This window comes from Perissodus microlepis, chromosome 4 (assembly GCF_051167445.1).
Source record: "Perissodus microlepis isolate ML-2025 ecotype Zambia chromosome 4, ASM5116744v1, whole genome shotgun sequence".
NCBI lineage: Eukaryota > Metazoa > Chordata > Actinopteri > Cichliformes > Cichlidae > Perissodus > Perissodus microlepis.
In genome coordinates, this window is record NC_140464.1 from 4,200,261 (window position 1) to 4,220,290 (window position 20,030).

The 20,030-nt window shown below is 40.7% G+C and overlaps 1 protein-coding gene across 1 annotated transcript; it reads left to right on the plus strand.

The window, feature by feature from the left end:
• Window positions 1-1,249: 1,249 nt before the first annotated feature.
• LOC146388052 (splicing factor U2AF 65 kDa subunit-like) lies at window positions 1,250-20,030 on the plus strand. The gene is made up of 11 exons (XM_084925142.1): window positions 1,250-1,439; window positions 4,379-4,553; window positions 9,642-9,745; window positions 10,726-10,877; window positions 10,957-11,073; window positions 11,606-11,744; window positions 12,805-12,884; window positions 16,487-16,609; window positions 16,684-16,770; window positions 16,923-17,165; window positions 17,298-20,030. Exons 1-11 carry the CDS (start codon window positions 1,391-1,393, stop codon window positions 17,427-17,429), a joined length of 1,401 nt encoding a protein of 466 aa, XP_084781268.1. The 5' UTR covers window positions 1,250-1,390; the 3' UTR covers window positions 17,430-20,030.

Below are 20,030 nucleotides of genomic sequence, written 5' to 3' on the forward strand. Positions count from 1 at the left end.
AAATAATAAAACTAAAACTCTCATGTTTAATCGGGATGTATATGGCCTTATCACCTACACTGAGTCACATTAAGGCCTCAACAAATCAATGAATCAGTAAAATTTTAACGAGTAACAGCTAAGCACGAGCTCAGCCTCTACTGCTGTAGTAGTTGTGTTATGTAAAGGCAAAATTATCAATCTTTGATGTTGTTTATCACATTTTATCTAATACCTGAACCTGAAAGCTTGTGGGAAACATTAGTAAAACAGGTGCAAATATAAAAAACCTTTGATCTTGTAGTTTATGTGTACGGCCTCAACTTCTGATGTGAAAACCTACAAATCCCAAATTAATTTTGTGTTAGTGTTTTTAAACTAAGGTCAGCGGGTGGACCAGATATGAATTGGCCTATGTGTCTTTAGTATGACACAAGCTCTAACAGAGATGAAATCTGATAACCTGATGTGCTATTTTAAAGATACTGAGTCAAGTTTTGAACCACAATCCTGGTGCTAACAGGACTTTAAAAGCAGCAGACCACCAGGTGGACTCAATAACTTGGCAACTGTGGGGATGAAGAACCCGGCTGCCTGGACTGGTTGTGGGGTAAGGGGAAACAAAATCCACACTATAGAAGAAAGAAGCCAAATGTTAATGACCTGCATTAATGGCATTAATATTTCAGGACCAAAGCAGGGGCCATAAATATTTGTCCACCCAAAAGAGAACATGAAGATAAGAAATTACTTAATATTTCCTTCAAATAATACTATGAGTGATGAGTTAATATAGGCTACTGCAGAGATATCCGATAAACATATTATCCCACCATAACCCCACAATCACACCGCTTCCACGGATCAAAGATTAAGCCAACACCATTTTCATTGTCTTAAAATGTTGCTCAGTGTTCACTGAAGTCCACGTCAGGTAAGCTATGTACGAAATTCCTAAAAGTCATTCCAAAACAAAGATATGTGTAACATGTTTGAAATGTGCAGAAAATTAATGCACCAAAACTTTAAAAAATTCAGGAGTTCTAACACTGTGTGAAATACTTAAGCTGAAAGGCCTAAATACCAGCTATAAATAAAACAGCAGGTAAATAATTTAAAATAATAAAGTAATACTGATAATGGGGAAGATTTAAAACAACAAAAACAATATAAAATGCAATGTTGTTTTTTGTTTTAGGATTTAAATTTCTTCTTTTGCGACCGCTAAACGTTACACTTTTAAACTTCCGCTTGATTTTACTTTGAAGGGCTTGACGGATGCTGTGAGTCTATCTTGACTCTGAGGAGCTCTTGGATTTTGCGCTGACAGAGCGGACAGGTCGCTTCATCTTTCCCGTCAGACACATCGGAGCCGCCGTATTTTTCTTTTCACAGCAGCCTGACACACATCATGTCGGATTTCGAGGAGTTTGAGAAACAGCTGAGCGAGAATCGACAGGGTGAGTGCTGCCGTCCGTCTGTGCCCCAGTTCGTTCTGCAAGCTAGCAGCGTAGCGCCGGTGCGGACCGTTAGCTCGCTCAGTTGGTTTTATGAATGAATATCGCGACCTGACACCAACTTCAGCGCGTACTTTTCCTCTCTATGACTCAGCTTAGTTGCCTTATCTGTGCGATCATATTTTGATTAGACTTCAGCCTGCTTCTGAAGCTGCTAAATCTGTCACACAGCCCTGGACGCAGTCTGGGTGCCGGTAAGAGCGCACAGTCAATTTTACCTGAGGCAGCAGGAGGCCAAACTCCAGGAAAACCGCGCACCTCTTTATAGTTTTCTCCTGCACCGTGAAGACACCTGCGGGCAGAAATGTAGTAACACGGCACTTTCTGAATCATTTGGTACTGTTTCTGAATTCGGCATCCATTAACAAGTATTGCAACGCGTTATTAACAAATTAATTTAAAAAATAATTTTTGAGTGATGGATCGAACAGCATCACTGGGGAAGAAATTAGAAAAGGACAAAAAAATGAAGGAAACAGTTTATTTACAATTTTTTCAGTAATAATGAGGAGTTGGAGCTGAGCTTAACACATACTTATCATCACTTTATATTTATGTCTGCGTGTATCTGCATATGTAATCCCTACACTAGTTTATTATTTTTAATACTGTTTTAAAGCCTATTTCATTTATTATTTATTATCTGTTTTGAAGTTCTGTCAAAATGTCATTTTATTTTTATACATTTTAATAATTAAAATTTTAATTAAAATTGAAAATGTTTTCATATTTCATTGGCTAAATTTTTTTTATTACTTGGATGAATGAAAATTCATTCAAGTCGTGTTAGTTAAAAAAATATATTATTAAAAAATATATTATGTTTCACAAGCTCATGTGCCTATGAAAATATACATATGTGTGCGTGTGTGTGTGTGTGTGTGTGTGTGTATTAAAAATTGTAAAGAAAAGAGTAGAATATTGTTTTGTGATCAGATGTTCCTTCATTTGGTCAGCATATTCCAAGATAATGATGCCAGGATTCGTTGGGCTCAGATTGTGCAAGAGTGGTTCAGTAAGCATGAGACATGATTTTCACACACTTCTTGGCCAATGCAGACTGCACACCCGATGCCACTGAGAATACTTGGGATAAGCTGGGATAACTTTGGGATAACTTTATGCAGCGGTCCAACTCTCCCATCACTAACATCTTTGAATGATGTCACAGCAGTCAGACTTAACCCAATATCAATTTTGAATCTTTTTAACTTTTTCCCAGCTTCTCCAGTGAATATTTGCTATTATATTCATTCATTTAGGTGTTATTAATCTCTTATAATGCGTAATATACCTGCAATAATAAAAACATGCCAACGAAGTTAAAGAAGGTTTCCAGTCACAAAGAAAGAATAAAAAGTCAAACAGACCTCGTCCACAGCCTGACATTTAATCAAAGAGCTCCGGTACAGCTGGATCAGATCCACACAGAAAACAAGAATACCTCTTATCGATTTGTTAAAAGGTCTTAAGAACTGTACAGCCAAGAAGAAAGGCCACATTAAACTGTCACTTTTCTCAGAGAAATATGATCAGCAACATATCCAAGGGTGTCGGACCCTGCAGGTACTACAGAAAGGAGAATTTCTTTAATTATCAGTAGCGGTGAAAAGGGTAGATCTATTAAATATTTACACGATAATTATGAAGCAATTATCTGTAGAACTCAAAAGATTAAAGAGTTTATGGAATGACATGAAAATAATCAACTTTTAGAAGAACGTGAGAGTTTTGTTCTTCTACCAGCTTTTTTACCAGGAATAGAAGACGTTACATTTAGAGTGTGACTTTAAATAAAGGTGTAAAAATTATAACTGTATTTTTTACAACTGTATGTAATTGCTTTACTGTTTTTATGACACATATTATGAAATATTTATGGGGGGTTTGTAATCTTTCTGCAAAAAGAGGCTAACACCCCCACTCATCTCCAGCAGAGCTGTTTGCACTGTCACGTCCACAGTAGTAAATTGTGCTTCTACAGATGGAAAATTACAGCGATATCACAGCCTGTGAGGTTAAAAAACAACCACACCAGGGTTATGAGCTGCTGACCCGTTCGGGCAAGTGACGCTGTTTCCACCGATCAAAACGAACCTTCACTAATGGCTACTTTCTTCTTAGAGTCAGTATTTTCACATTAAAAGGCCATTTAACCACCAGACATCATTAACCCTCTGATGTTCAGGACTTCATCAGCAGAGACCCTAACCTTGTGCTGTCTGTCTGAATATGTGTAAAGTCTTTTTTCTCTCAAGTCTTTAAGTTACAAAAGAAATAAGAATTCTGACTGGCATGGATCCACATCTGTTTAAAGTTTGTCCATAACAAGGTCCTTGTTGTCCATCTCCAGAGCAGCAGGTTAGGGCTGGTTGGTCACTGATGGCGATGACACGACAGCCAACTGAATGAGGAAGAAATGAAAACTGTCTGTACCACCGGTCTCAGTATTTGCTCTAGCACTGCTTTAGCTGATGTTTTTCCTCTCTTATACTTTTATATTATCCCCTAAATGTGCTGATAAATTAAGTAATATTCTTTGAGATTAAGCTGCCGGTAAGTAAAAGAGGCCAGTAAAACTCTGATCTACTGGCCTGGATGCTCACTGGGGAAAATTTTTATGTTGAACTCTGAGTTTATTGAAGCTTTCCAATGTTCCGGGAAAACTCCTGTGAAACTAGAGATGTCAACTTAGTTTTATTTCTTGGGAACCAGGCTGATCTCAGGTGAGGTGGACGAGTAAAATCATTCGGAGTGTACCTGAACCTCTCTCAGAGTAAAGCGTTGTCGGTACAGTCTGAAAACATTTGGTTTTATCGCTCAAAAAAGAAGTGCCGCTGCTCTGTCGTGTTTGTCATCCCGTGTTTTTCCTGACCTCACAGAGCGAGAGAGGGAGCGGCACAAGAAGAGGAGTCGCAGCGGATCTCCCGGACGAGGTGACAAGCATCGCAGCTGGAGCAAAGACCGAGGTAGCCGCAGCCGGGAGAAACGCAGCCGTAGCCGGGACAGGAAGAGCCGGGATCGCCGCAGCTCCTCCCGAGACCACAAGAAGCACAGGTGGAAAACTGCATGCCTTCCTAGGAAGGATGAGTCTGTGTACACCGTGTTTGGTTGTAGATCCTCAGACCATAAACAAAGTGAAAGAAATGTTCATTTTCATTACTGAATGAATGAATTCTGAATTCAATATTTTTTAATTCATAAAGTAGCAAAAGATGTCATTCCAATCACTGTCACATAAAGATAAGATACTCTTTATTTACCCCAGAGATTTGGATATTCCTGCAGCCAAAACATTAAACACAGCGGTGTCAAACATAAGGCTCATGACGGCCTGGCCAATGAGCTACCAGAACTTTTTCTGTAGTTTTACACATTTATTTATCACAATTTAAACCCAAAGAGTTGTATGGAACGCCAGGGCTGCCATAATGAATTGATTAAATACACCATTAAATAATTAATTAAATGTGGCAATAATTAATTAAAATTCGAAATAATTAATTAGTTATTTTTTTTACACATTTAATTAATTAATTATTGCCACATTTAAATAATTTTTTAAGGGTGTATTTAATTAATTCATTTTGGCACAGCTGACTCCTTCAGGTCTCACCATGAAATCATTTTATCTGTCAGCCTCACCCATCAAACTCAGGGGGCGGGGTTAACGCTGATCGAGTCAAAACCATTGCTTTGGCCTGGTGGCCATTGTTTTTAGCACACAACAACCGACAACTGAACTTTGGAAAAACCCTGTTTGTGTGTCACCAAATACCGTTTTAATATTTTTTTAGCCGAGAATGTAGCGGTTTAATCTTCAGATGTCTTTTCGCTTTGTCAAGATACAGCCTCTTTGCAAAAGTGCTTCGATGATTTCGGAGATGTCTGCCCAGCCCAGTCTCACGGCAAAGCGTGGGATAGACCCGCTCGCCTCGCAAGCAATCGAGCTGTTATTACCACCGACAAAGTGCAGGCCCCGGTACACAGCTGTAATAACTGCCGCTGACACTGACTTCTTTTACTGAGGTTATATTTATCGGGATTTTATTTCCTGATGTTCTTATGTGTCCTGCGTGTTTCAGTCGCCAATTCTGAATTACAACTAACATTAAAAACATGTTTAAGGAGGAGAGAGAGCAAATAAATCCGATTAACAGCTGATCTTTGGGTTTTTGTTCAGTAATCAGCCTGACCTGCGTATAAACGCATAAAAGAGATAACGGTGGTGTTTCCGTCATGTAGTAACTGCTGGCTTTAACTGTACAAAGGTTGTTCGACACTATGAAACACATACAGACTTCATGATGTTCGGCTAATATTTTTATTGTGAATATTAATCATGAGGGTAAACGGCCCTGTACACCACAGAGCGAGGTCAGCATATCCACGATATCGTCAGCTCTCTGAGTTAACACAGAGTTTCCCAGCTGACTAATCTAACTGTCATCTACGATTATGTCACGGGTCATATCAATATGATTTTACAGAAAATCATCCGTATTACTGCCAACTATTCCAGAGACGTGAAAATCTACAGCAACACAAAAATATAGCAGTCTAACGCAACACTGTAACAGAGATGAACCGTCACTTTGTAGCGGATCACAGGAATGAAAGTGATTGGTTGAACAGGGGTCCGTGATCTGTGTTATCTGCATTTGTATCAGCGTAAGAGACTCAGCAGCAGATTAGAATAACATTTTGGTGATTTAATAAATCATTAAATGAATACACGCAAGAAACAATCAAACCTGTTCCGACAATTTGAGTTTGTGTTCCCTCAGCTGCAGACTCGCTGCTGTTTAAATGTTTGAGAGGAAGATTAGATATAAAGCAAACGTCAAACACAGACTCAGTCTGCGTTCACATTTGATATGAGGCCAGCACGTACAGTGGCTATGTCCTGTTTTAAGATTATACCTGTAAAATTGTTGTCTGACCTGCGTCGATCCAGCCACTCAGAGTCCGTGGTTACCATGGTTACTGCACAAGCAGCTGTAATTTAAACAGCTGGCACAGTGGAAACCTACCAGCGACATGAGTGTTTATGCTTGTCATTGCAAAAGAACTGTCTGAATGGTTAACTGAAGTTAACTTGGATAAAAGTTAAGGAGTATCACAGATAACACCCACGGGGCTGTGTGACTGTTCACCACTACATGAAATAAGTAGGCTATTATTGAAATACACGCACTATATCATAAACTATGATATAAATAGGGAGGTCCTATTAACATGTTTAGTTTTATAGGACACCTTCCTGCCTTTAGTCTCATTCATGAGCAGTATTAGTTTTCTTCTAACATCCAGAAGTCTGCACGATGTGTTTCATAGTTTGTAACAAGCCTTTGACAGTTAAAAAAAAAAAAAATCACACAATGAGGTTAAAATCACACAATGAGGTTAACATATATTAACCTCATTTATTTTTAGTTAAGTAAACTCTAAAAATTCTAACAGACAGCTGGTGCTTAGAATACAGTTGAATAACTATTAAAAAACTGATGATGTAATATTTCTGTCCAGGTTGCAGTCTGCATGATGAAGTCTAACAGAGTGAACCATTAAACTTCAGTAAAACTATGCAGTTTAACTATGCAACCTGACCAGACGTGAAGATTTCGCCACTACATTTGCAGCTAAAACACTGTTAAAAGTGTACAGGGAGTGCAGAATTATTAGGCAAATGAGTATTTTGTCCACATCATCCTCTTCATGCATGTTGTCTTACTCCAAGCTGTATAGGCTCGAAAGCCAACTACCAATTAAGCATATTAGGTGATGTGCATCTCTGTAATGAGAAGGGGTGTGGTCTAATGACATCAACACCTTATATCAGGTGTGCATAATTATTAGGCAACTTCCTTTCCTTTGGCAAAATGGGTCAAAAGAAGGACTTGACAGGCACAGAAAAGTCAAAAATAGTGAGATATCTTGCAGAGGGATGCAGCAGTCTCAAAATTGCAAAGCTTCTGAAGCGTGATCATCGAACAATCAAGCGTTTCATTCAAAATAGTCAACAGGGTCGCAAGAAGCGTGTGGAAAAACCAAGGCGCAAAATAACTGCCCATGAACTGAGAAAAGTCAAGCGTGCAGCTGCCAAGATGCCACTTGCCACCAGTTTGGCCATGTTTCAGAGCTGCAACATCACTGGAGCGCCCAAAAGCACAAGGTGTGCAATACTCAGAGACATGGCCAAGGTAAGAAAGGCTGAAAGACGACCACCACTGAACAAGACACACAAGCTGAAACGTCAAGACTGGGCCAAGAAATATATCAAGACTGGTTTTTCTAAGGTTTTATGGACTGATGAAATGAGAGTGAGTCTTGATGGGCCAGATGGATGGGCCCGTGGCTGGATTGGTAAAGGGCAGAGAGCTCCAGTCCGACTCAGACGCCAGCAAGGTGGAGGTGGAGTACTGGTTTGGGCTGGTATCATCAAAGATGAGCTTGTGGGGCCTTTTCGGGTTGAGGATGGAGTCAAGCTCAACTCCCAGTCCTACTGCCAGTTTCTGGAAGACACCTTCTTCAAGCAGTGGTACAGGAAGAAGTCTGCATCCTTCAAGAAAAACATGATTTTCATGCAGGACAATGCTCCATCACACGCGTCCAAGTACTCCACAGCGTGGCTGGCAAGAAAGGGTATAAAAGAAGAAAAACTAATGACATGGCCACCTTGTTCACCTGATCTGAACCCCATTGAGAACCTGTGGTCCATCATCAAATGTGAGATTTACAAGGAGGGAAAACAGTACACCTCTCTGAACAGTGTCTGGGAGGCTGTGGTTGCTGCTGCACGCAATGTTGATGGTGAACAGATCAAAACACTGACAGAATCCATGGATGGCAGGCTTTTGAGTGTCCTTGCAAAGAAAGGTGGCTATATTGGTCGCTGATTTGTTTTTGTTTTGTTTTTGAATGTCAGAAATGTATATTTGTGAATGTGGAGATGTTATATTGGTTTCACTGGTAAAAATAAATAATTGAAATGGGTATATATTTGTTTTTTGTTAAGTTGCCTAATAATTATGCACAGTAATAGTCACCTGCACACACAGATATCCCCCTAAAATAGCTAAAACTAAAAACAAACTAAAAACTACTTCCAAAAACATTCAGCTTTGATATTAATGAGTTTTTTGGGTTCATTGAGAACATGGTTGTTGTTCAATAATAAAATTATTCCTCAAAAATACAACTTGCCTAATAATTCTGCACTCCCTGTAGTTGGTGACAAAAAAACGGGGTACTTTAAAACTGTACACCACCACCATTGCTGCCTGTTCATTCTGGGATACCTGGCTGCCCCACACAAGCAATCGATTATCTAGGATCGACTTGTCTTGACTTACTTTGCACGGCACCCAATCAAATGTTAGAGAAGCTGCATGGGCAGCGTTAACCCCGCCCACTTAGTTTGATGGGTGAGGCTGACAGATAAAATTATTTCAAGGAGAGAGATGAAGGGGACAAAAGTGCCAAAATGAATTAAATAAATAAATCCTTAAATAATTAATTAAAACTGTCAATAATTATTTAAATGTGTTATTAATTAATTAAATCTGTCAATAATTAATTAATTACATGTGTCATAAATATTTATGTAATTATTATTTCCAATTTTAATTAATTATTGCCACATTTAATTAATTATTTAATGGTGTATTTAATTAATTCATTATGGCAGTCCTGGCATTCCATAGAGTTGAGGCAACACATTTCTTTCATTTACCAGAGCAGCGTTTCTCTGTCATGTAGAAAAAATGAGCCATGCTGTTGAAATTGCACTTCTTATTCTTACGCTAAGGTGTCACAAGGATTAAATGTGTAGTTAAGCATCTTTAGAGTGATAGAAAGAGAAGTTTCAGCAGTCCAGTGGACTGAATGTGGCTCAGCTTGAGATCCCTGACCTCTAACAACACAGATTAACTCATGCAGCTCAATAAAATAAAATATAACAAAACTAAAATTAACACTTTGGCTTTAAAGAGAAATTAGTTCAGGAAATTCAACAGTAAAAAAATAGCAAACACAGTTTTTCTGTGATGACATCATTATTAAGATATTTCTGCTGGTTTTTCTGTGTTCACGTAACCACTGAAAGGTTTCACGCAGATGTTTTTGTGTGTTTTCTGCGTGCAGCCACTCTCCAAGACGAACGAGGAAGAAAAGGACCTGCAAATATTGGGACGTGCCTCCTCCTGGCTTTGAACACATCACACCAATGCAATATAAAGCTATGCAAGGTACCCGACTTGTTCTCTTTGCCTCTTTAGCCTCTAAATTAGACTTCAGCAGAGCTGCAGTGAGTTTCTGCTTCGCGGCTTCGTGCTCCCCAGCTCTCTAACTCATCTGTTCTCCAACACTGAACCCCGATCTGAGCTTTGCTACTTTACATGTGGGCTGGAGAAGTCAGACAGCCTGCCGTAAATCCTGAACCAGCTGAAACAGTCGTGTTTACAGCGCTGTCTGCGTGTTTTTGCTGTTCACTGCCACCAGGGTCCAGTGTAAAAAGAACATAAAGGAATTGGCTACTTTGGTTTGTGTTTGTGCTGTTGTTGATCCTTCAGCTCGGCCACGGCTGCAGAGAAGACAGGTTAAACGCACAAAGAGCTTCTTTGTAACCGGAGCTTAAAACACAATGAAAACTGTCAGTCTGTGCTTCTCGTTCTGCTTTGCTTGATTTGAACAGGCAGTGCTTGGCTTCTTCCTCTTTTCTGCACAGCTGGTCAGCGACAGCGTGAAGTAGGTGTGAAGGTTGGATCTGGGATGGCCGATGGAGATGTCTGCTGTTATTATCTAATGCAGGGATGCTGTGAGAGAGCCACTCTTTGAGTACTGGTGGTTTTGCTGTCCCTGCTCCAAAAGCCAATCGGCAGCCAAACCAGGAAACATATGAGCATATCATCTCATTCTATAACCCAGTAACATGGTCTCTGGTAGCACTCTGATTGGAGGATTCAGAGATGGTTGTGTTCATTTAGACCAAATTATTTTATGTTTTTTGTAGTTTTTTAATCAGATTTGACTGAATCTATGCTCGTGTTTGTTCTGTGATGAGCTCTGAACCACGCTGACACCTTTAAACACTCGCTGTGCTTCATAAAACTACGTGTTTGTTGCTCTGCAGTCTGACTGTGGGATATTATCCCTGAAACACATTAATAGTGGCGTCTGTGTGCAGCTATTTGGCAGCAAACACTGTCCCTCCTTCGTGTTTCCTCAGCGGCCGGCCAGATTCCAACAATAGCTCTGCTGGCAACGTCCACCACTACTGGAGTAGCTGCAGCCCCGACACAAGTGCCCATAGTTGGCAGTCAGATGACGAGACAAGCCAGGCGCCTCTACGTTGGCAACATCCCGTTTGGAGTGACTGAGGTACTCTCGTGGTCGCTGTAGATTCGTACCAAACAGACCTGCTGGTGCGGCGCCTCAGGTTTGATTTCTGTCTCCTCAGGAGTCCATGGCCGAGTTCTTTAACGCCCAGATGCGCCTCGCGGGACTCTCACAAGCCCCGAGTAACCCCGTTCTCGCCGTGCAGATTAACCAGGATAAGAACTTTGCTTTCCTAGAGGTGAGGGTTTATATTACTGTTCAGTGTTTTAGGTTGGTAAAGAATATATAAATAACACTTATATATTTATTATTCGAACTATTTTTAACAAATTATTTTCTGTTGGTAGATAATTAAACTTTTTAAAAAATATTTGTTGTGTGCTTATTATTTATCTACATTTTCATTTGTTTATTTTTTATTGACCGTTGAAATCACCCGTCCTTCTCACAGTAACATTACGTCATGTTCAGTTCTGAGCACAAGCAGCTTGTCTGAGAGGTCTGAGCTGCTGTTTAGCACTGGTTAACGTGAGGCGCACCGGCGTGCTGACTCTCTGCAGGCTCTCACGCCTGCTGCATACATGTGCGTGGTGTCTGCACAGTTTTGGCTTCTGCTGCGATTCTTCACAGACGAGCCGAAGGTTAAATCTCACCCTCAGTAACAGCTCACTGTAGGATTTATCAGATTCCTGCTGAAGCAGTCGTGTTAGTAGGTGTTATTAGAATTGTTCTTTGTTGGCGCTGTGACTCAGTGTGACTTTCTTTCCTAGTTTCGGTCTGTGGATGAGACGACGCAGGCCATGGCCTTCGATGGGATCATTTTCCAGGGTCAGTCGCTCAAGATCAGACGACCTCACGACTATCGGCCGTTACCCGGAATCTCAGAGCAGCCGGCGTTCCACGTCCCAGGTTTGACTCCGATGCTTTCTTCTTCTTCTCTTCAGAGTTATCCAGTTTCATTTAACGTCATTAAATTTAGTTAGAGTTAAAATGACCTGTTTTTACATGAAGCCAGACTTTATTTCCTGACATATACAAGTTCTTTTAATGGTGGATATCCATGTTAGCCAGGATGAGGTTTTAATAATGAGATCAGTATATGTGAGCTAAGACCTCTGCAGGACGTCACAGTGAGCTTCCATCTCTGCTGTGGCCACTCCTCTGTTTAGTTTCAGTATTGATTTTGGGAGTAGAGTAGTTGGGATGAAACAATGACTGATGAAAATGGACGGAGATGAATAAACTTCTTATTATAATTGAGACATCACAGCTTTATCCGAGAAATCCACTTCAGATCTGATTTAGTTCAGTCTAGATTTGAGACAGAGGGCAGTGACAGCAGTACAAAAACATCACTTCAGCTTTTGCTTGTGTCATACTGAGCTCAAACCAGTCAAGTACAATTTCCCATCTATATCTGACAACACCTGTGATTTCATGAGGCCCAATGAGCACAAGGTTAAAGGAAGTCTCAGGGTCTTGGCCCATTTTTCTTTGTCACAGGTCTCCCAAAGCATGTTAGTCCTGCTGCCTGGACGTCCTGGGATGACCTTGTGAGATGGGCTTTAGGGTCAAGAACACCACCCCCCCAATCAGACCCCACCTCCCCTTCTGAACAAGCCTGTATTCTACACCACCTCCACATTGGTTTCTTTATTTGCGTTTGAATTACATGTGATGCTCAGAAGGCATGAGGCATGATAGATTAGTAAATAATCGTGTTAAATAGTCAAGATTATCGTTATTGACTAATCACACAGCCTTAGCATCCCCACACATTCTTTTGATTGAAATCCAATCAGAAGAAAGATAGTTTACAGGGCAGGAGCTTGTTGAACTGTGAGTCATGCAAAGCTACTCTCCTAGCTGGAAATGAGCAGATTAGATTTTACTTCATGGATCATTTGTGCTTTGCAAGCTCATATTTGTTTTGTGATTTGTTTGTTTTCTCTTCTCGTGGTTTGTGTAGGCGTCGTCTCCACTGTTGTTCCCGATTCCCCTCATAAACTGTTCATAGGAGGCCTCCCCAACTACCTTAATGACGACCAGGTATTTATCTGAGCGCAGGCTGAACAGCTGCGCTCAGCTTTCCTCACTTTACGCTCACATGAGGTTTTTGTCACCCTGAAACATGCGTAGTATGTTTTACGTTTCACATTTCTTTGTGACGTGAGAAATATAAAAAAAAAAAATATGGTTAGTCTCGAGTAACAAGGCTTCCGATGGAAGTCAAAATAGCTGAAGGGACCGCATGGTGTAAAAGCACAAAATAGAAAACGACACAACATACAGTGCTTGTGCCTGTGTTCCATAATGTCACAGCTTTTATTTTGGTGAATCTCTGATTTTACATTAATCATTAAATATAAGTAAACTCCTTACACCTTTCTCATGCTAAGCTTACTGATTTAAGACAGGTAAGCAAAGTCCAGTATATTTAAACAGCAGGCTGATAAAGTGACATGAAGTTACTTCTTTGTGGTATTTATTCCAGTGGGTCATTATCAAAGAAAAAGTCCACCTTAAGAGGTTAAAAAAATCCTTCTTCTTTGCCTTTCTGGATTTTTCTGTTGTTTGTTGATTGGTAGGTGCCTTTAACGATATATATACATATATATATATATTTATATATACATATGTAGCTGCACGGCACTAACGCATTAACTCGCTAACGCGTTGACGCCGTGCAGCCCTTGCACGGGACGATCCGCGTTAACTCGCTAACGGAGATTTGCCGCATTAATGCGGTTATGGCGTTAACGTCATTTTGACGAGATTAACGCTGACAGCACAAATATATATAAATGCTATATAAACTTATATATAAGATTTATATATAAGTTTATATGGAGAATTCCTCTGAATGTTGAGGAGATATCGACTGAAATTGAGCTACAGCTGGGCGTACTTTAGTGCAGTACTAATTTTTACCACTAGATGGTGCAGTTTGTCAATTTAAAATGTAACATTTAAATATCAGTTTAGCCTCATAATGAAGCAGTTCATCAAATAGGGCATCTCTGCACTAGCTTCCTGCATGTTTCAGATGTTAAAGTTTTACTTTAATATGAAATGCTGAGCTCTTATGAGCCAGCTCGCAGCCTCACAGTGTCAGGTGAGGCCTGGCTGTTAAGTAAAGTGGTTCTGCAATCAGGACCCCTCAGTTTTGGAACAGTGAGACTCATAGATATACAGAAGGATTCATTAAAAACACCCCATTCAGTTACTTGAATGATAAGAACATTGTTATTTACAGTGGCATCATGGGAAAGGCAAATCTGGAAATAATATCAGAATTTCCCAGAAACATTTCAATACACCCCCTGATTTTAATTAAAATAAGAGTCATTACAAAAAGTACCTTTAAATGCCTTTAAATGGAAATTTAGTACCTGACTACATACTCACGAAAGGACGTAGAAAGTCAGTAAACAACTCCAGAAACGCTGCAGCAGCTCAAACAAAAGGTGGCCTTTCCCTTTGTTAAAGACTAAAAAAACTGTTTGTTTTGTGCACCTGTACGCAGAGAAACTTAATTCTAACTGTCCATTCTGTCTCATTTAGCCTCAGTTAGTTTGCAGAGCACATGCAGCCTGATGTCTGTGATTCTCTGACTTATTTTTTCTTAATACTTGCAGTCACTGCCACTGCGTTGATACTCACAGCTCTTTCATTTTTGTTCCCCCACTTTGTCCCCAGCTAGGGGCCTGTAAGATCGTTAAGTCTGCGCTCATAATTTGTTCAGTAGTACTCATCTACTGCTGCCATGCCAACATGTAACACAAGGCAAGTAAGACATTCTGGTCCTCACACGGATACACTCCGAGTCCGCAGGTCGCTTACAGGCTACTTTCTTTCTCCCATCATGCTTTTGGAGCGCGTTTAAGATCCGGGGATTGATCATTGAGGTTTGGGGGTTGTGTTGGTGAAGTTTAGTTATTTTTTTTAACACCATCTACTGAATATGGGATTACTATTATATGCATATCTGTTTATATATTTGACCGTGTTTGAACACTTCAATCGATTGTCTGTTTTGAAGCTAAAATACCACAAAATTAAGTCATTCCAGCCTCTAAATTATCCATAGATTTTACAGTGTTTCCCACAGATCTGAATTCAGTTTGTAGTGGTTGCGCTCGGGAGGAGCCACGCACACACTAAAGGTTACGAATAATCAGTACAAAGTTACAGACACAGATGGTATAAAACATGGATGTAGCTTATTGATCTGAAAGCTAATGTAGAATTCAGTTCAGTTTATTTATGTTTGGTCAAATCACAACAACAGTTTCCTCAAAGTGTTTTCTATTGTAAGGTAAACCCCCTCCAATATAACACAGTAACATTACAGCATGCTTAAAGTTACAATATAACTTTAAGCACGCCTTCTTCGTAAAAGCCTCCAGGGGGCGACTCCTCTCTCCTCCTTTGGTTGGACAGGAGAGTGTCGACTGTATACCTCAGCAACGTTTTCCTAATGACTTTATGGCCTCGGTCACTAATTTCAGGTCTTATAGAACGTTTAGTAAATCAGAAATGAGGATTATGTAGTACTTGCTTGTTGCCTCTCCAGGGAGTCTATCATCCAATAGCACAACAGACTCCAACTCCACCATCTTTAACTGCAGCTGGTGACAGTCGTCCTCGTCCTGCTCTGCAGCCTCACAGTAGGTTCTCCAGAGCAGGAGAAGGACCGGTGCTGCCAGGGATAGTTGCAGTGCAGCTGGGTTAGTCCGTTGGACTGCAGGATGAGAAACTCCTGGTACAACCTTTTTTCAAGAGTGATTAGAAAGAGACATCAGTGATTGGCCAGTGCTGTGCCTCTCCTTTAGCCTCCTGTACTGATGTAGATTTCCAAACAAAACCAGCATGGCAGCTTGCTTGGAGGCTTTCTTGCAGGTTACTAAAACACAGAAAAAACACATTTGAGGTGAGACACAAGCATCTCTGTGTTTATTCTAGTTTTCAGAGGAGTCATATAACCAGATTAGCTTGATTTGCATAAAGTAGCCCAAATAGTTAATGTAAATGAGGAGGTGGCGACTCCGTGGCTCATCTACCAAAATGCCACCCTGCTTGCATGTATGGTTTATTCATAGATTATGACTAGGAAGCGAGGAATTATCACTTCCTGTGAGCAGCTGAATGACGTGAAAGACCGCCATCACAGCTTCCTGCACATCAAGCCAGGCAGCAGCGATTACATTTTCAAAATATAAGCAGCACTATTAAATCAATCCCCAGATATACCTTTGCCAGCCCAAAGAAATTCTATATGTGGGAAACACTGTTTCAGCAAAATGGGGAAATGACTCAAAGCCTGTATTTAATTGATTAACCGACAAAGTGAAATAAGCTGCAGGGTTATTGATCATTCTCAGGACTTTGAACAGTTTTATGTGCTGGTGTTGTTCCTGTGTTTTCCCAGGAAGCAGCGTAGTAGTGAGAAATCTTTACAGTGTAAAATGCTCCAGCAGTGTGTACAGATCAGCCCAGCACCTTACGAGTGACTCACATTCTGCTTCTATGTGTCGTGGTCTTAAACTGCTTTCGAGTCTCAAATGGACATTTAGAATTCACTGAGTAGACAAACACATTCAGCGGTGAGTTCTCCAGCTCAGATCTCGCTCCTGGACTCTTGTTTGCAGGTTAAGGAGCTCCTGACGTCGTTCGGGCCGCTCAAAGCGTTCAACCTGGTGAAGGACAGTGCCACGTCACTGTCGAAAGGTTACGCCTTTTGCGAATACGTAGACATCAGCGCCACCGATCAGGTAACGGTGATGAAGTGTTTTCGTGGGATCTTGAGCTGTGCTGTTTGGCTACAGGTCTGTTTGCTCTTCATCAGGCTGTAGCCGGGCTCAATGGGATGCAGCTGGGCGACAAAAAGCTGATCGTCCAGAGGGCGAGTGTGGGAGCTAAAAACGCCAATCCTGTGAGTACAAGTGGCAACATGAACCTGTGGTCTCATTTTTTGCATCATGTGCATAGTCTGTGTATAAAAGAGGAATGCTGCCAGTCACTGGTTTTGGATTCTGCACTTTGAGGCCTCAGCTTTAGCGTTTTTATGCTGTGTGTGCGCTGCAGACCTCCATCATAGAGACGCCGGTGACGCTGCAGGTGCCTGGGCTTCAGAGGCTCCAGAACTCTGGCATGCCCACAGAGGTGCTGTGCCTTCTCAATATGGTGATGCCCGAGGAGCTGGTGGACGACGAGGACTACGAGGAGATCCTCGAGGACATCCGCGAGGAGTGCTGCAAGTACGGCACTGTCCGCTCCATCGAGATCCCCAGGCCTGTCGACGGCGTGGAAGTACCCGGCTGCGGAAAGGTGATGTTTATACACTCTGTACATGTCCAGTGAGCCGCCATCGAGGGGGCGTTGGATTTATAGTCAGAAAATATATTATAAAGCGTAAGTAGCATCGATTCTTCAGGACTCACCAGCGCTTTTTCATTTCAGATCTTCGTCGAGTACGTCTCTGCTGCAGACTGTCAGAAAGCCATGCAAGCCCTCACTGGACGCAAGTTTGCCAACAGAGTGGTGGTCACCAAATACTACGACCCCGACATGTACCACAGACACGAGTTCTGAAAGCACAGACACGTCCCTCCTCCTCGTTTTCTGTTTGTGGGCTGGGCGTCAGTCTGCTTCCCTCCTCCTCTGATCGTCGTGATCCTGTCCTTTAGAGACCAGAGCTGGAGCAGTTTTATTGGTGGACTGCAGTGTGTGTGTGTGTGTGTGTGTGTGTCTTCAGTACTAAATAACTTCCAGCTTTTGCCTAACACCCAGACTGTGAGTGAACTCATTCTGAACTTAAAAGATACTCTAGTATACATAACATTTGCCGTAGAATGAATGTGACATGTATCTTACCTACACTAATACTGCCTGACAATTTCAGAGTAGCTATCTATCAAGTATGCACTGTACGAGAAAAAAAAATAACCGTCAAATGTTTGGATTTTCTTCCTGAGCACAAACGTTCATTTCGGGTTTGAAAAGCCATCGTAATGTTTCTTCCGTGGCTTTGAGAAAAAGAAAGATGTTCATTTATTTATTTATTTATTTTTCGAGAGTAATATTTCCTGCTATATATGTCATATGTTAATGTTCCTTAAACATATACAGTGCTGTGTGCTGCTTACATAGACCAAATGTTGACTTGTTTCATATCAGTAAAGCCTGAATGGCGACTTTGTAAATACTATCAGAGATACATTTGATTGGCGAAACACTAAAAGCTGCTTTAATTCGAGAGTAATCAAAACCAAATTTGAAATGTTTCAGCTGGAAACTTTTGATCAGACAAAGGGACAGTTGACCCATGGTTAAACCCTCCACCTGAGGGGTGTATGTGATTCTCATTTCTAACTCTGCACCTTTATTCTGGGGCTCCACTAAAGCAGCTCTGCGTGATTCTGTTCAAAAACACTGTTATTCACTTTCATCCTTTCTGTGAAACACACCATTGTAGATCCTGCGTCTTTAAGACCCCCCCCCCCTTCCTTCCCAAAAAACTTACCTTATTCTGATTAGCCAATTTTGGGAAGCCTGCTGAGGGGCAGGACCAAGCTAGCTTTGTGAGCTGTAACCTGTGCTGAACTGCTGTGACCTGTGAGTATTTAGACGACCCCATGCGTGGGTCAAACACTGATTGGTTGAAAAGTTGGCGGGAATGTAGAAGGCAGTCACGCCAGTGTTCACTACGAATGAGAGAATTACAAAAAAACCATCAAGGTTTTTAAAAAATACAATGTGAGAAGTGCAGACAGCATCTGGGGATTTTTTTTTTTATCAGATTTGATTTGTGATTCTCCACAAGCAGTTTTAATGTGCCGCTCGTCACTGAAATTAAAGTAAATTTTGATAATGCTTCATGAAAAAAGTGCCCAGAGCAGTTTTGGGATGTCTGCCAAGGTGTGAGGCTATTTTTAGAGGAACTTTGTTAGAGCAACAAATGTGTATTTGGCTGTTGTGATACTTTGTTAGGTTACAGGTAAAAAAAAACAAAAAACAAAAACGCCTCCTTCTGGCCAAGCTGTGTAGCTCCATCATTATTTGCAGCACTTTTCAGCTTGATTTATTATTGATTACTGATAACTTTGACCTGGGTAAAGATCAGAACTCGTGATCAGTCATGAAAGCTAGCTGTTTTACTAAAACTCAGATACAGAAATATTTTATATGTTGCTGCCTTCATAGGGGATGCAGCAGTGTTTCAGACCTTTAAATAAGATTTTTAAATGCATTTTAACACGTTTTCTACATTTATTAGAGAGCGATTCCACTTCCTGTTATTCCCAAAGGTGGCTGTAGTTCATCCAGAAGACCAGCAGGGGGCTGAGTGTGACTTTTTCAATGAACTGAATGAATGGAGCCAAACAGCTAATAAAAATGTTTACGTTGTATCTTAGTTTTAGTATTAGTTAGTACCTAGTATTGATAAAATGTCCTAACTTAAGTAGTTAGTTTTTCTTACAGGGAGGCAGATTCGGCTCATAAAATCTTCGCCTTCTGCTGCTTGACTGGGTTTCTTTCTATTAAACAGGAAGTCCATGATTGGGGGACTAGAAGTTAAAATTTAAAAAAGTAATTTTCGCTTCTTCCGTTGTTGGTTTTAACCAGTTTCCACACATCATGTCGCTTTCCTGCTTTATTTTTGTGAATAATGTAGTGACAGTTAAAAAAGGTGCAAGGGTTTAACAAAAGGTCGACTGTGTCCGTCTAACCAGAAATATTCAGAAACTAATTTTCAAAATCAGACGAAGTAACCATGGTCTTAATTAAAACCACAAAGCAGATGAACACATGCTGAGAAAAGCACCTTTAAGTTGTGTAGATAGCCAACTGAGCATTTTTTAAGCTTTATTGTTTGTGTGCTGCTGTTTTGCATCTGTTGAAGAAAATGTATGAAATTAATTTATTCTGAAGTATCTTAAATCTGCTTAGAAAGTGCAGGCACAAATATGAACTAAGACACCAGAGACTGGAAGGAAAGCCTGTATTTGCACATGCAGCGATGTTCTGTAGGCAAACGTGTATTTTATTGTAATAAACAGAACACATCAGATGGTGATAAACACACTGCTGTATTTTCTACAGTTTTGAATGGTTCAAAGGTTTAAAACATGTTTAGTTTGTACGACTCCCCATCCTTCCATGCCATCGCCTCAAATAAATGCTTGCATCCAC

What these genes read in the sequence shown, in the direction of transcription:
- LOC146388052 (XM_084925142.1), top strand. Translation starts at nt 1,391, where the DNA reads ATGTCGGATTTCGAGGAGTTTGAGAAACAGCTGAGCGAGAATCGACAG. An exon ending in GCCGGCGTTCCACGTCCCAG is followed by an intron (nt 11,745 to 12,804) that starts GTTTGACTCCGA and finishes TGGTTTGTGTAG; the next exon opens with GCGTCGTCTCCACTGTTGTT. An exon ending in GAGCTAAAAACGCCAATCCT is followed by an intron (nt 16,771 to 16,922) that starts GTGAGTACAAGT and finishes TGTGCGCTGCAG; the next exon opens with ACCTCCATCATAGAGACGCC.